The sequence below is a fragment of the Prionailurus bengalensis genome, chromosome A2 (assembly GCF_016509475.1).
Source record: "Prionailurus bengalensis isolate Pbe53 chromosome A2, Fcat_Pben_1.1_paternal_pri, whole genome shotgun sequence".
Taxonomy (NCBI): Eukaryota; Metazoa; Chordata; class Mammalia; order Carnivora; family Felidae; genus Prionailurus; species Prionailurus bengalensis.
In genome coordinates this window covers 69,771,245-69,786,418 of record NC_057348.1, presented here as the reverse complement: position 1 = coordinate 69,786,418, position 15,174 = coordinate 69,771,245, and the positions used below count along the sequence as shown (strand labels likewise).

Below are 15,174 nucleotides of genomic sequence, written 5' to 3'. Positions count from 1 at the left end.
AAAAAGAATAGTTTTTCTCAATAAATTTTTGTTGGAACAATTGAATATCATATGCAAAGAGGAAAAAAAAAAAAAAAAAGAACCTTGCTGGCCTCCAGAGGAGATGGCACATGAGCTGGGTGTGAAGTCTGGGTATATTTACATACAAGCCTGGCATACTTCTGCCTCATTGTAGGCAGTTGGTATAGAGCCTGTGGAATACACATTCTAGAGGCTGCATCTCTACCTATCAAGAGCCCTTATATCTACCTTAACACCATATATAAAAATTCAAATCAGAATATAAACTATAACATAACTAAAACTGTAAATCTTAACTATAAAACTGCTAAAAGAAAGCATAGGAGAAAACCTTTGTACCCTTGGGTTAGCCAGAAGAATGATATATTAAAATTTTTGTGATAAGTTGGACTTCATCAAAATTAAGAACTTTAACTTTAGCCTCTCAAGAGCCATTCTTAAGAAAATGAAAAGACAAGCTACAGACTGGAAGCTGTTTGCAAATTACAAATTTGATAAATGAACAAAATGAATATATTAAAAACACATAACTCTAAAAACTCAATCCAGCAGAAGGTGGCAAAAGATTTTAACAGATGCTTTAACAAAGAAGATACAGACATCTATAGGCAGATGGCAAATAAGCACACAAAACAATGCTCAACATCACTAGTCATTATGGAAATATATGTAGAAATCAGAGATACCACAACATACCAATTATACTGGCTAAAAAGAAGAAGAGGAGAAAAACCTGATAGTACCAGGTGTTGGTAAGAATGTAGAACTCAGACATTGGTGGTGAGAATGCAGAACAGTACATATAGCTTTGCCAAGGTTCACTTCAGTAAATAGTTTCACAATTTCTCATAAAATTAAACCCATACTTAACATGTGACCCAGCAGACATAACATATGTATGACTTAACATAATTCACAAACATATGACTTAACATATGACCCAGCACTCTTATACCTAGGTATTTACCCAAGTTAAATAAGAACTGTGTTTATACAAAAACTAGTCCATGATTGACTATAGTGGTTTTATTCATAAAAGAATGAATTATGAATTCATTCGAGCTTGGAGCATCAGAAATGTTCTTCCTTTGCTAAATGGATAAACAAACCAGGATATGTATACAATGGACTACTACTACTTAGTAATAAAAAGAAATAAATTACTGCAACATGTAACAACACAGATGAAAAATGCATTGTTCTAAGTTGAAGCCAGACTCAAAAGACTATATACTGTATGACTTCATTTATATGACTTTCTGGAAAAGGCAAAACTGTTGACACAGTAAGCCAATCAATGGTTGCCTGGAGTGGGAGTTGGATTTGACTTTTACAAAGGACGTAGGTAATTATGGAGGAGGCTGATAGAATTATTCTATATCTTTACTTGTGGTAGTAATATGTATGTTGGTCAAAACTCATGGAAATGTACACTAAAATGGGTGAATTTTATTAGATACAAAAAATCTAACTGATAGCATCAAAAAGGGCTTCGTAAGATCCTTGGGTCTTGAAAGTTTTGAAGGTGTCCTGGTGGGGAGTAGGGAGGAGCTCAAGGGACAAAGGATTTGCAAAGACTTAAATAAAGGTAGCAAACAGTGGTGCCTGGGTGGCTCAGTTGGTTAAGCATCCAACTCTTGATTTCGGCTCTAGAGACTTGAGATTTGAGATTTTTGTGAGATTGAGCCCTGCATTAGGCCCCACACTGTCAGCATGGAAACTACCTGGGATTCTCTCTCCCTCTCTGTCTCTGCCCCTCCCTCGCTCATGCATTCTCTATTTCTGTCTCTCAAATAAGCATTAAAAATTTTTTTTAATGTTTATTTATGGGAGAGAAAGAGAGAGCACAAGCAGGGAAGGGGCAGAGAGAGAGAGGAAGACACAGAATCTGAAGCAGGCTCAGGCTCTGAGCTGTCAGCACAGAGCCCGACAAGGGGCTTAAACTCAGGGACTGCAAGATCATGACCTGAGCTGAAGTCAGACACTTAACCAATTGAGCCACCCAGGTACCCAGTAAATAAGCATTTTTTTTTAAAAGATACCAAACATACAAAGTTTTACATACTTTCACTTGTTTGGGAAGTCAGAAGTCTAAAAATACACAGTGGGAGAGGTGACCAGGAGAAGTAGACCGGATCCAGATTTGGAACACCTCAATTGTTTGGTAAAGAAGTCTTTGTAAGACTTTCATATTTAATTACAAGACTTACATTGTTTCATGTTTTATGATTATATCCATTATTTCCAAGCCCTGCAGGCATCTGCCCCCCTTGAAGCCTTTGAAAGAATACCTTCCTCTGTCCCATATACCCCCAGATAACAGTGTGGCTCACCTCAGTTCATTCAGGTCTTTGTTCAAAGCTGCCTCCTCAGAGAGGCCTTCCCTTACCACCCTATCAAAACTGAGACACCCCCTCCCTGCATCCCCACCCCATCTTCTCCTTTCTATTCCTTTTACCCTACTTCATCTATCCTGGTAATGCTCACTATCTCTTGACATTTATTCATGTGTTGATCTATTTGCTCTCTTCCTTCTTTGAAATTTCTTTAAGAGCAGGGTTTGTCTAAGATATATCCCCAGAGCCTCACACTTTTTGGAGTAAACCATATATGCAAAGGCCCTGAGGTACAGATGACCATGACATGTTAAAAGAGCAGGAAGTGGGGCGCCTGGGTGACTCAGTCGGTTAAGCGGCTGACTTCGGCTCAGGTCATGATCTCACGGTTCGTGAGTTCAAGCCCCACGTCAGGCTCTGTGCTGACAGCTCAGAGCCTGGAGCCTGTTTCAGATTCTGTGTCTCCCTCTCTCTCTGACCCTCCCCTGTTCATGCTCTGTCTCTCTCTGTCTCAAAAATAAATAAACGTTAAAAAAAAAAAGTTTTTTAAAAAAAAAGAGCAGGAAGAAAGCCAGTATGACAAGAGGGAGGGTGCTAGGTGATGAGCTGAGAGAGGCAGGGGACAGGTCATGAAGGCTTTTGTAGACCACAGCAAATGGTTTGGGTTTTATTCTGCATATAATAGCCTCTGGAGAATTGTAAGCTGGGGGACAAGGAGGGGATAACATCATCTGATTATATTTAGTCTAAAGATTCTTGCTGCTATATGAAGAATAGAACAGGGGCGCCTGGGTGGCGCAGTCGGTTAAGCGTCCGACTTCAGCCAGGTCACGATCTCGCGGTCCGGGAGTTCGAGCCCCGCGTCAGGCTCTGGGCTGATGGCTCAGAGCCTGGAGCCTGTTTCAGATTCTGTGTCTCCCTCTCTCTGCCCCTCCCCCGTTCATGCTCTGTCTCTCTCTGTCTCAAAAATAAATAAACATTAAAAAAAAATTTTAAAAAAGAATAGAACAGGGCAAGAAGTAAAGCAGTTATAAAAGCTATGGGAACAGTCCAAAGGATGAGATGGTAGCTTGGATTAGGGGGTAGCAATGAAGATGGACAGAAGTAGATAGAAGGCTTATGGATGGATCTTGGCCATTTATGGGTGAATTCGGTATGGAATGTGGGGCAGAGAAAAAAGGCCAGGATAACTCCCAAGTTTAAGGACCTGAGCAACCTAGTAGATGGTGGTGGCATTACTGAGATGGAGAGTGAGGGAAATATACCTTGGGTGAGGGGTTGGAGTAGAGAATGAAAAACTTTTCATGTTTTTGTTCCATGAACAACAAGGGGCAGAGGGTTGTTTGTTTTTTTTTTTATGTTAAAGTATTTTTTTTTGTTGAGATATAATTGACACATAATAATACATTAGTATCAGATGTACAGCATAATGATTCAGGATTCTTTTCTTTTTTAAAGAACTTGGGCTTTGGTGTTTTTCTCTCTTTAGCTGGTGTCTCAGTTTAGGCTGCTATGATAAAGCAGAGAAAGTACCACAGACCAGATGGCTTATAAACAACAGAAATCTATTTCTGACAGTTCAGGGGCTAGAAGTCCAAGATCAGGCTGTGTGGTGGGGTTCTGGAAGGGTGCTCTTCTGGATTGCAGATTGCTGACACCTGGGCAGAGAGCAGGGCGAGGAAGCAAAGTCTTTTGTGACTCATAAGGGCACTAATCCCATTCATAAGGGCTCCTACCTTATGCACTCATCTAATCCTAATTACCTCCTAAAGGCCCTACTTCCTAATACCGTTATATTGGGGGTTAGGATTTCAACATACGAATTTTAGGAGGACACAGTCAGTAACAGTTAGGAAAATGGAGGCTTTAATCAGGGGAGAGACTTAGTTTTTATCTTAAGCAACTGCTCTGGCAGGCCTGTCGATGAGACATGGAGAGGGTGACATTAGGAGTGAGAGCAGTTGGTGATTTAGTGTGGCATCAGGTGGAGACAAAGAAATCCTGGGTCAACACTAGAGCAGTTTACACAGGAAGGGGCAGAATTAGTGGGAAATGGTGATACCAGATATCTCAGGTGACAGGTGAGTCCTAGGTGATGTTCCCATTTCTATGCTCAGAGACATCCAAGAAGAACTGGGTGTAAGGGATGTGTAGATAATTTTTTATCAGTTTGGATTATATTAAGTGGCTCTATACCTTTAAAGAGCTGACTTGATTTTTTCATTCTGATACTATTTGCATACAGCACCCAGCAGTATACCTGAGTAATAGGTAAGCTACCACAGTACCGTGGGAGTGAAGTTGGTTGGAATGCAGACAGCCAATGTGGAATCTGAACATGGTGACTGCTCATGGTTTTCCCTGTGTTCTGTGTGCCAGCATCTCACTAAGCACCTGTGGCCTCGGAATGAATCCCAGCTGTATCAGATTTGTATGTCCACTGGAGGAAGGATTCAGGGAGTACAGAGGTACAGCTTAACGAGGAAAATCTCTTATCTTTGGAAAGGTGGCAAAGTGGAGTACCAGATGTGAGGAGCCTTCTCCATGGATGATACACTTGAGCTCCTGTAGAAATATATCTTGGGTGGAGCTGACTTCTCTCCGAGCTCTCATTTCAGGGAGTGTCCTATTTGCCCCTTGTATGCTGCAACTTTTGGTTCTGGGTTGTCTCCTTTCCTTCCTTTTTTTTTTTTTTTTTTTTATTTTATTTTATTTTTGAGACAGAGAGAGACAGAGCATGAACGGGGGAAGGGCAGAGAGAGAGGGAGACACAGAACCGGAAACAGGCTCCAGGCTCCGAGCCATCAGCCCAGAGCCCGACGCGGGGCTCGAACTCACGGACCGCGAGATCGTGACCTGGCTGAAGTCGGACGCTCAACCGACTGCGCCACCCAGGCGCCCCACCTTTCCTTCCTTGTCTGGACTCTGACTGGTCCTGGTCACAGGTCTTTGTTTTGCTGTTCTCTGCTAGATGCATGGACTGTTTTTAAATCCTACCATGGTCCCATGTTTTTCAGCCTGAGAGAAAGTTTGGAGTGGTGGTGGTTGGCGTTGGCAGAGCTGGCTCAGTGCGGATCAGGGACTTGCGGAATCCACATGCTTCCTCGGCGTTCCTGAACCTGATTGGCTTCGTGTCCAGGTGGCTGGCATTTGTCTTGTGCCTTGTAATTCATGGGAAGACCAGTGAGAATGGATTAGGGCTTGGGACATAGAGACTCTCCAGACCCAGGAGAGAGAAAGCCAGCTCTGGGGTCATTCCAGAGAACTGTGCTCAGGGTCAGCCTCACAGGATCTCAAGTTTGGATGGCTTTGGGGTCTGGAGTGCTGGGCCTACAGCTGGGGTGTAAGGCGAGTCAGCCTTGATGGGACTGTGAAGACAAAGGCAGAGAAGATGAGAGCAGTGCCTAATAGTTACAGAAGGGTCACAGTGAACACATGTGGATTGGCTAAAAGAAGGCATTAGGTGTGTACCAGTTAATCATTATGTCAGTTATGATGGCCATCTATGTAGTGGCCCTGGGTTTTATAAGCCTTTTCAGCTATTTGACATAAATACCATTATCAACCCTACTTTACAGATACAGAAACTGAGCCACAGAAGGGTTAAATAATTTGACTATGTACACACAGCTGGAAAGTCTAAGACCTGGATTTGCATGCATGTCTATTTGATTCCAAAGCCCTTCATCTAAGCAACATGTGTTCTTTTCCTTTTGATAATTTTGAGCCTTACTTTTCTTTAAGGTTTCGTTTATCTCCTAGAACTCAATCAAAACCAGACTTCCCACCATGTTTCTTCTTCCTTGACCCATAGGGAAGGTGCTCAGCACCTTCCTTCACCACTTACCACTTCCTCATACACACCATTCACTGAACTAACACCATATAACATCATTTAGGAGTGTTAATTTATGAGTGAACAAGATGTAGGCACTTTCTTGGCTAAGGAGAGGGGGTGGCATGCAACTTAGACACCTCTCTGCTTTCTAGCGCTTTAGAGAAATCAAATAAATAGTGGCCCAAAGCATGTTTTAACTCCTGTGATGGTCCCTGCAGATGTTTTTTCCATATCTTAATTCATGGGACCTACTTTCCTCCAGTTTACCTGTCTCAAACCTGGCTTTTCCCTTAAGGATATAAAGTGGGTTTGGGGACAGTAGAGAGACCCAGAAGTGCCAGGAGTCTGCCCTTGGGCAGTCTTCTCCTCTCAGTAAGATTCTAAGGGAGTTGCACACAAATGGGAGATCAAAATTATTATTAGCACTGTAACTCCCATTGCACCCCTGCCTGAAGCCAGGTTGAACACAACACTTGGGCTCAAGGCTGAAGCAGGGCCTCTCTTTGTCCCATAAGCCCCAGTCCCCTGCTAGCTGGCTGCTGTGACTGATACAGTCGAAACTCCTAAGCTACCCAAGTCAGGAGGGAAGATGGCCTGCTTTACAGTCCTGCCATTCTCACACTGTTCCCCATTCTTCATGACCTACCCGCTGTGTTGTAGCATCTCCCCTGGAAGCCTACTCTGAAATCTTAAAGTGGATGTTCCCTGCCTTCCTTGAATTACCCACCTATACCCCCAACACAACATTTCTCGTATTAATGTTGTGATGTTGCTACATTTATGCATGTGTGCCTTCCTTCCTCTTTTAGACTGTGAATGAAGTCTGGTATAGTCAGTGTTTGGCCAAATGCTTGGAGCTAGCTATGATCATAGAGACCACTTCTCATGAGATAAAAGGAGATCAGTTGTTTTTATTTTAGAGATGGAATAATTCAAAGACCGCCATGTCATATAGGCTGTTAGCAGTAGTGTTGGCACTCAGTGCCAGATCTCTTGACTTAAACCCTGAGGCTGTTTTTCTCACTCCATGTTGGAAACTGTCCTGGAAATGGGACAGAGGAAATTAATTTCTTTATATCCAAAAGCTAATTATCAGGACATTTTTGGGAGGATAAGAGAAGGATAAATACAAATATAAATATAAATATAAATACAACATATATATATGTATGTATACATGTGCTCATTTATTTATTTGATATTCTTTTGAATATCAACTTTTGAGTTGCATTTCTGTTATTCTTAACTAGACGAGAGCTCGGGAACATTGATGAAGTCCAGCAGATTTCTTTGGAAAATGCTCTTGCCAGCCCAGAGGTAGAGGTTGCTTATATCTGCAGTGAGAGCTCCAGCCATGAGGACTATATCAGGTGGGTTTTCAATGTAGGTATTCCTTGCCTTTCACAGTAGTGCAGGAGTATAAAAATGACTGGGAAAGCTGAAATCTTGCAAAGAAGTTTTAATAATCAAAGGGAAAAGGGGCACCTGGGTGGCTCAGTTGGTTAAGTGTCCAACTTCAGCTCAGGTCATGATCTCATGGTTGGTGGGCTCGAGCCCCACGTCAGGCTCTGCGCTGACAGCTCAGAGCCTGGAGCCTGCTTCGGATTCTGTGTTTCCCTCTCTCTCTGCCCCTTCCCTACTCGCACTCTGTCTCTGTCTCTTGAAGATGAATAAATGTTAAAAAAAAAAAAAGAAAAATTTTAAATTTTTTTTTTTTTCCAACGTTTATTTATTTTTGGGACAGAGAGAGACAGAGCATGAACGGGGGAGGGGCAGAGAGAGAGGGAGACACAGAATCAGAAACAGGCTCCAGGCTCTGAGCCATCAGCCCAGAGCCCGACGCGGGGCTCGAACTCCCGGACCGCGAGATCGTGACCTGGCTGAAGTCGGACGCTGAACCGACTGCGCCACCCAGGCGCCCCAGAAAAATTTTAAAAAGGGAAAAATTACAGTGGGGCCATTACCTTTAAAAATTGTCAAAATCCTAAAAACTCTAAAAACTCTTACTATTGGTTATAAAAATATAAGAAAATGAAAATTATGTAAAACTAAAATTTATTTAGTACACTGTAATTTAAAACAATAGAAACAAAGAATTAGAGAGTTTTCTTTGTAAAAAAACTGACAGTAGTTTGAATAGTGTTGGTTTCTTCTCATGGTAGGATGTGGAGCCAGCATCTATTCTGTGCCTTGGCAGATTGTTGTAATCCTTTCTTGTGCTTTTAATATTGTTAAATATCTCCAAGAGTTCCTTTAATATGAAATATTTTTTCAAGAGGTGAGGAAAGAAGTAGTGGTGGCATCGATATCAGAGCAAGGGAGGTGACATGTTCCTCTGCCCCAGCTTCAAATGCAAAGCTTAGCGCCCTTCAAGCATTGGGTGGTACTGACCCTGGAAGGAGGAGCCCCACAGGATCTGGCGGCTAACAAGGCAGTACCAGTTGCCTCCCTGAATCTCACTGCCCTCTTAGGTCCTTACATTAAATTGAAGCTGCCACCGTGCTATTCCCCAGGAGTAAGCTGCTCCCTCCTTGTCACTCCAACTCTAGTGTGGAAAGAAACACCTTTCCTTGGTTCCCTTTAACCCACTTTGGCACCAGAATGTATTTCCTTAAAAAGGTAATTGTGTAATTTTCATCTTATAAATGTTTGTACCTTAAGAGTATCTAGAAAATAAAATCCCAACTTCTGAGCGTGGCATTCTGGGTTCTTCACAGTCAGACTCTCAGCTACTTTCATGATTTTGTTTCCCTCTCATCCCTGAGTCCACTTCCCTGCCATATGCCGAAATTCATACTATTATCCAGATGGACAAATTTCCCATAAATATCCACGCCTCTGCATATGCTGCCCAAAGTGAAATTCCCTCATCTTGCATGTTGCACCTGGAAAATGCCTCCTATTTCAAGACCCAATTCAGATGTAGTTACTGAAATCTTCTCAAACTGCCTCAGGCAGAGCTGCTGTCATGGGTTCATGGGTTTGGTAGTCTTTATTTATAGCAATCATGTGGTAATAGACAATTTTCATATTAATGTCTTTTATTTCTCCTCCAGAGTAGCTGATAAATAGTGCCTAGTTGAATACATGAGTAGTTGAATGGATGCATGTTCAAATTAACACATAACTGGAAAGTCATTCTCCTCTAGCACATTAGAAAATAATAGGAAGTACAATTCATCCTCCTTATCCTCTGGCCCCATTTCTCACTGATTCTCATCTGTAGTCCTACATAACTTGGAGATTTATGTGTATTTATAACATTCCATTCTCTGTTATGCAGGGCATTTTAATGAAGCTTACTTGAATATATTTTCTCTCTCTTTTTTCCAAAGGCAGTTCCTTAATGCTGGTAAGCATGTCCTTGTGGAATATCCAATGACACTGTCTTGGGAAGCAGCTCAGGACCTGTGGAAGCTGGCTGAGCAGAAAGGTGACGTATGTTCTGTCTGGAGCACAGACTCTCGTTTAGAGTTTCTGCCTGTAAGATGTCTTTGGTACCATCTTTATGCCTTTAAAACTTAACCCTATGTCAGATATGTTACTGGTCCTGTGGGCTCCCAACCCCCTACTCATCCCCAAAATTGTAGGCACGCATAAGGAGCATGTGTGGAGGGCCAGCAGGGCAGAGGGATGCGTGGGAATTTGCACATTTTTGTTAGAGACTTATCAGAGTCTTTTACTCTAATGAAAAGCATGAATTAGCTTTGCCCTGTGCCAGTGCCATGATATTATTTTGGTGTTATTCATATGAAACATTGCTAGTAGAAAAATGCCCAAGTCAGAGTAATGCATGCCCAAGTCTTATATGCATACTTTTTTAAATTTTTTATTCAAAAAAAATTTTTTTAATGATTATTTATTTTTGAGAGAGAGAGAGAAAGAGACAGAGTGTGATTTTGGGAGAGGCAGAGAGAGAGGGGGACATAGAATTTGAAGCAGGCTCCAGGCTCCAAGCTGTCAGCACAGAGCCTGAGGTGGGGCTTGAACCTGTGAGCAGTGAGATCATGATCTGAGCCGAAGTCAGACGCTTAACCAACTGAGCTACCCAGGTGTCCCTATTTTTTTCATTTTTTAATTAATTTATTGTTTAATTTACATCTAAGTTAGCATATAGTACAACAGTGATTTCAGGAGTAGACTCCTTAATGCCCCTTACCCATTTAGCCCATCCCCCCTCCCACAACCCCTCCAGCAACCCTCTGTTTATTCTCTATACTTAAGAGTCTCTTATGTTTTGTCCCCCTCCCTGTTTTTATATTCTTTTTGCTTCCCTTTCCTTATGTTCATCTGTTTTGTATCATAAAGCCCTCATATGAGTGAAGTCATATGATATTTGTCTTTCTCTGACTAATTTCGTTTAGCATAATACCTTCCAGTTCCATCTGTGTACTTGCAAATGGCAAGATTTCATTCTTTTTGCTAGTGCTGCTATAAACATTGGGGTGCATGTGTCCCTTCGAAATAGTACACCTGTATCCCTGGGATAAATACCTAGTAGTGCAATTGCTGAGTGTAGGGTACTTCTATTTTTAATTTTTTGAGGAACCTCCATACTGTTTTCTAGAGTGGCTGCACCAGTTTGCATTCCCACCAGCAGTACAAAAGAGATCCTCTTTTCTCTGCATCCTTGCCAACTCTGTTGTTGCCTGAGTTGTTAATTTTAGCCATTCTGACAGGCGTGAGGTGGTATCTCATTGTGGTTTTGATTTGTATTTCCCTGATGATGAGTGATGTTGAGCATCTTTTCATGTGTCTCTTAGCCATCTGGATGTCTTCTTTGGAGAAGTGTCTATTCATGTCTTTTGCTCATTTCTTCACTGGATTATTCACTTTTTGGGTGTTGAATTTGATAAGTTCTTACAGATTTTGGATACTAACCCTTTATCTGATATGTCATTTGCAATTATGTGCATACTTTTGTAGTTTGTGTTGTTTCTCAAGAGGATTATTTATCAAATATCTCCTACATGTTAGGAACTTGGGAACTCTACTACGTGCTTCATATATTATTTTGTTTAATTCTAGAAACCCTTGGAGGTAGGTATTTTCTCTTATGTATAGGAGCTTATGTATAGGAATCCATAGCTCAGAGAAGTTAAGTAATTTGTGCCAGATCACAAAGCTAGTAACAGGACTATATTGGAAGATAGAGATTTGAATTCAGTCCTTTCCAGCTCTGAAGTCTACATTCATTCCTCTAAGCCATACTGCCTTCCAGAGATTTTTGTTTTTACATTACCTGCACAAGTCCCTCTATGGAGGCAACAAGAATTAACTATAATGTTTAATGATTAAGGGACCTAGTTACATGAAGTTTAAATTAAAAACTCTTTGTTTCAACATTTGCTATTGAAAAGCTTTAATATATGAGCAAAGTATCATGAACAATTGCATGAAAATCACCAAAGAAAGCACCTTGTGCTTATCACCAGTGTAGACTGGTCAGACTTTATTGAAACTCTTGTAGCACTCTGTAGCACTGGGATGTGCTGCTGAAGGACAGAGCCCATCGCCACAGCAGCTAAGCAGTGCCTAGAACTGAGTAGACCTTCAGGAGGTGTTTGAATGAGGAGATAGAGAATTACTGCTGTGAGTAAGAGGAGCTTTGAGGCCATCACCTTTGTATATTATTTTCTTATAGCACAGATATCCATGGACAAAGAACAAGACACTATAGCATACACCATAGATTTCTTGCTAACTGTAAAGGAAAGAAAAAAAAAAAACGTGCCTTTACAATGAAGAGCTCTGTTGTTTTCATCCTAACCGAATGATTGCTGATATGGGTCAGTCTGATGATACATACCATCTGATGTGATGTACACAGTGTCAATTATATAATTGAGACTTACAGGACATGCAAGGATAAAGGAGCAAATTAAATGGCACTGTAAAAAAATCAAGCAAACTAGAATGTGGAACATGCTACAAAATAACAGGCTAAATATTCTCAGAAAGGTAATATCCTGCACATAGTGACTTCCTTCCAAAGTGTAAATATAGAAAGGAGGGGAAAAGAGTACACTTTACACTAGAGAAACCAAACACTACCTTAGCTAGTTGATCAAAAGTAACATCAACAGTGGTAAGTTATGATAATGGGACGTATTCTTGATATGATATGATGGGAATGGTTCATTACCTCTGTAGTTTTCCTCCCCTAACCATAACCCCAGTGTGATCATGAGAATAACATCAGAAAAATCCCAGTTGAGGGGCATTCTACAAAATTCCTGGCCAATACTCTTCAGAACTGTCAAAGTCATTAAAAAACAAAGGAAGTTTAAGACACTTTCTAACCCAAGAGGAGCCTAAGGAGATATGATAACTAAATGTGATGTGGTATCTGGAAACAGAAAAAGCACATTAGGTGTAAACTAAGGAAATCTGAACAAAATATGGACTTTAGTTAATTAAAAATAATAAGCTTAGTTTTTTAAAAACTAAGGATAAGTGTTATATTAGAGCCTTGGTATTATCTCCATTAGCAAGCACAATCTGGGTGGATATGTTTAGATCATTAATGGCTTTTAAAAAGAAAAAGGTTCTTAGCAATGAAACTGACATTTTTTCTCTAGGCAAGTATTTATAACTCAGAGCGTTCATTAAGCAGTTTTTACACAATAGTTATTATGTATGAGATACCGTACTTATTAACAATAGAGATAATAAAAAGATGACCCTTGCTTTTGAGGAGCCCACATTGCCATATGTTCACAACTAGGTAACATTAATCTGCTGAAAATGAGTTGAAAATGTAACTATAACATTTACATTGTAGCCCAGGGAAGTAATAATTTTATTCAACTTGGAATACCTAAATGCAATATCATTTTGTATGGCAAAAGTTAAGGATAATTTGGGAGTAATGTCAGCAAGATGGTGGAATAGGAAGCACTGGGACCTCATTCTGCCGTGGAGACACTGACTTAAGAGCAATATATAGACCATATTGCCTTTGTGAGAATTCCAGAAACAATTTAAGTGGTTGTAGTCACCCAGGCATACACAAAGCCAAGAAGAGCTGCATTGAAGCCGGTAAGAAGGTTCATTGCATTTGCTCGGCTTCACCCTGGCACAACAGGGTGTGATCAGGACAAAACTCCCAAGTCTTAACTTCTCCCTTGGGGAAAAAAGAAGAGTGGAACCTGCATCTAGTGTTCTGGTTTTGCAAGGGCTGCTTGAGAGACTGGTTTCTATCTCTCTTGACTTGGGGTGCTGAAGGAAGCAGTAGTGTACTTTAGATGCGAGATTAGAGGCTGCCAAGAACAAGGCAAACTCTATGATTTGTTATAGCAACAGAGAGACTGCAGTACTGCATAAAGAAACCAGGGTGAGCAAGATATTAGGTTTTTGAGAACAGGGGCAAACCTCTTTCACTTGGAAATTATACACATAATCCCAGAGAAGATACATCCCCAGGAAAGATTTGAGAATTGCTAGCCTGTCTGGAGAAGGTCTTTCCTTATAAAAAGTCAGTCTGTAAAGACTGGGAGAAGTGGCTGTTTTTCCAAATATTCAGATCTCAACAAATGATCACAAGGCATAAAAAGAAACAAGGAGGGCGCCTGGGTGGCGCAGTCGGTTAAGCGTCCGACTTCAGCCAGGTCACGATCTCCAGGTCCGTGAGTTCGAGTCCCGAGTCAGGCTCTGGGCTGATGGCTCAGAGCCTGGAGCCTGTTTCCGATTCTGTGTCTCCCTCTCTCTCTGCCCCTCCCCCGTTCATGCTCTGTCTCTCTCTGTCCCAAAAAATAAATAAACGTTGAAAAAAAAAATTTAAAAAAAAAAAGAAACAAGGAAAAATTGGCCTCTTAAAGGAACAAAATTAATCTCCAAAAACTAATCCTAAAGAAATAGAGACCTATGAATTATCTGATAAAGAATTCAAAGTAACTCTAAAAGATAGCTAAAAGAGGACACAGACAAGTGAATAAAATCAGGAAAACAGTGCATGAACAAAATGAATATATCAACAAAGAGCTGTAAACTATAAAACACAAAAAAATTCTAGAGATGAAGAATAAAATGACTGAATAGAAAAATGTGCAAGGGTTCAACAGCAAACTTGATCAAGTGAAAGAATTGGTACATTTGAAGATGGGTCATTTGAAATTTGAGTCAAAGGGGCAAAAAGAAAAAGAATGAAGAAAAGTGAAGAAAGCTTAAGGGATTTATGGTACACCATCAAACAGATCAATATATGTATTATACAAGTCCCAGAAGGGAGCAGTGAGCTTATTTGGAATAATCATGGCTGAACACTTCCCAAATTTGAGGAAGGAAATGGAATACAAATTGAAGACACTTAATGAACTCCAACTAGAGTAATTCCAGAGATCCACACCAAGACACATAATCACACTGTAAAGACCATAAAGGCAGAATCTTGAAAAAGGCAAGAGAAAAGTGACTTCTCAAGGAGCTCTTAATAAGCTTATCAGCAGAATTCTCCGCAATCTTGTAGGCCAGAGGGAGTTGGATGATATATTCAATTTGTTGAAAGAGATACAACTGCCAACCAAGAATACTATATTCATCAAGACTGTTCTTCAGAAATGAAGGTGAAATTAAGACTTTCCTGGAAAAACAGCAACTGAGGGAATTAATCACTACTAGACTTATTCTACAAAAAATGCTAAAGGGAGTCATTTAAACTGAAGCAAAAGGATTTTAAACAGCAATTAATCATATGAAAATAAAAAGTACTCTGGTAAAGGGAAACATAAAAAGAAATATAGAATCCTGTAGTATTTTGTTGGTTCATAAATCATCAAACAATTTTTTTAATGTTTATTTTTGAGAGAGAGAGCAAGAGCATGAGCAGGGGAGGGGCAGAGAGAGAGGGAGACACAGAATCCGAAGCAGGTTCCAGACTGTGAGCAGTCAGCACAGAGCCTGTGTGCGGCTCAGACTCATGGACCATGAGATTATGACCTGGGCCGAAGTTGGACATTTAACTGACTCAGCTACCCAGGC

The 15,174-nt window shown here is 40.7% G+C and overlaps 1 protein-coding gene across 5 annotated transcripts in view; it reads left to right on the top strand.

Annotated features, from left to right (window-relative positions):
- The window catches only part of BLVRA (biliverdin reductase A), a 64,890-nt gene that overhangs the window by 32,911 nt on the left and 16,805 nt on the right, over positions 1 to 15,174 (top strand). For 3 of the 5 annotated variants that reach the window (XM_043588495.1, XM_043588492.1, XM_043588494.1), the window contains 3 exons: positions 5,375 to 5,496; positions 7,446 to 7,565; positions 9,531 to 9,628. In XM_043588495.1, the coding sequence (XP_043444430.1) occupies positions 5,375 to 5,496; positions 7,446 to 7,565; positions 9,531 to 9,628 (340 nt within the window). Of the gene's footprint in view, positions 1 to 4,618; positions 4,699 to 5,374; positions 5,497 to 7,445; positions 7,566 to 9,530; positions 9,629 to 15,174 lie in introns of those variants that run through there. The other 2 variants (XM_043588491.1, XM_043588496.1) reach the window with 2 other exon arrangements.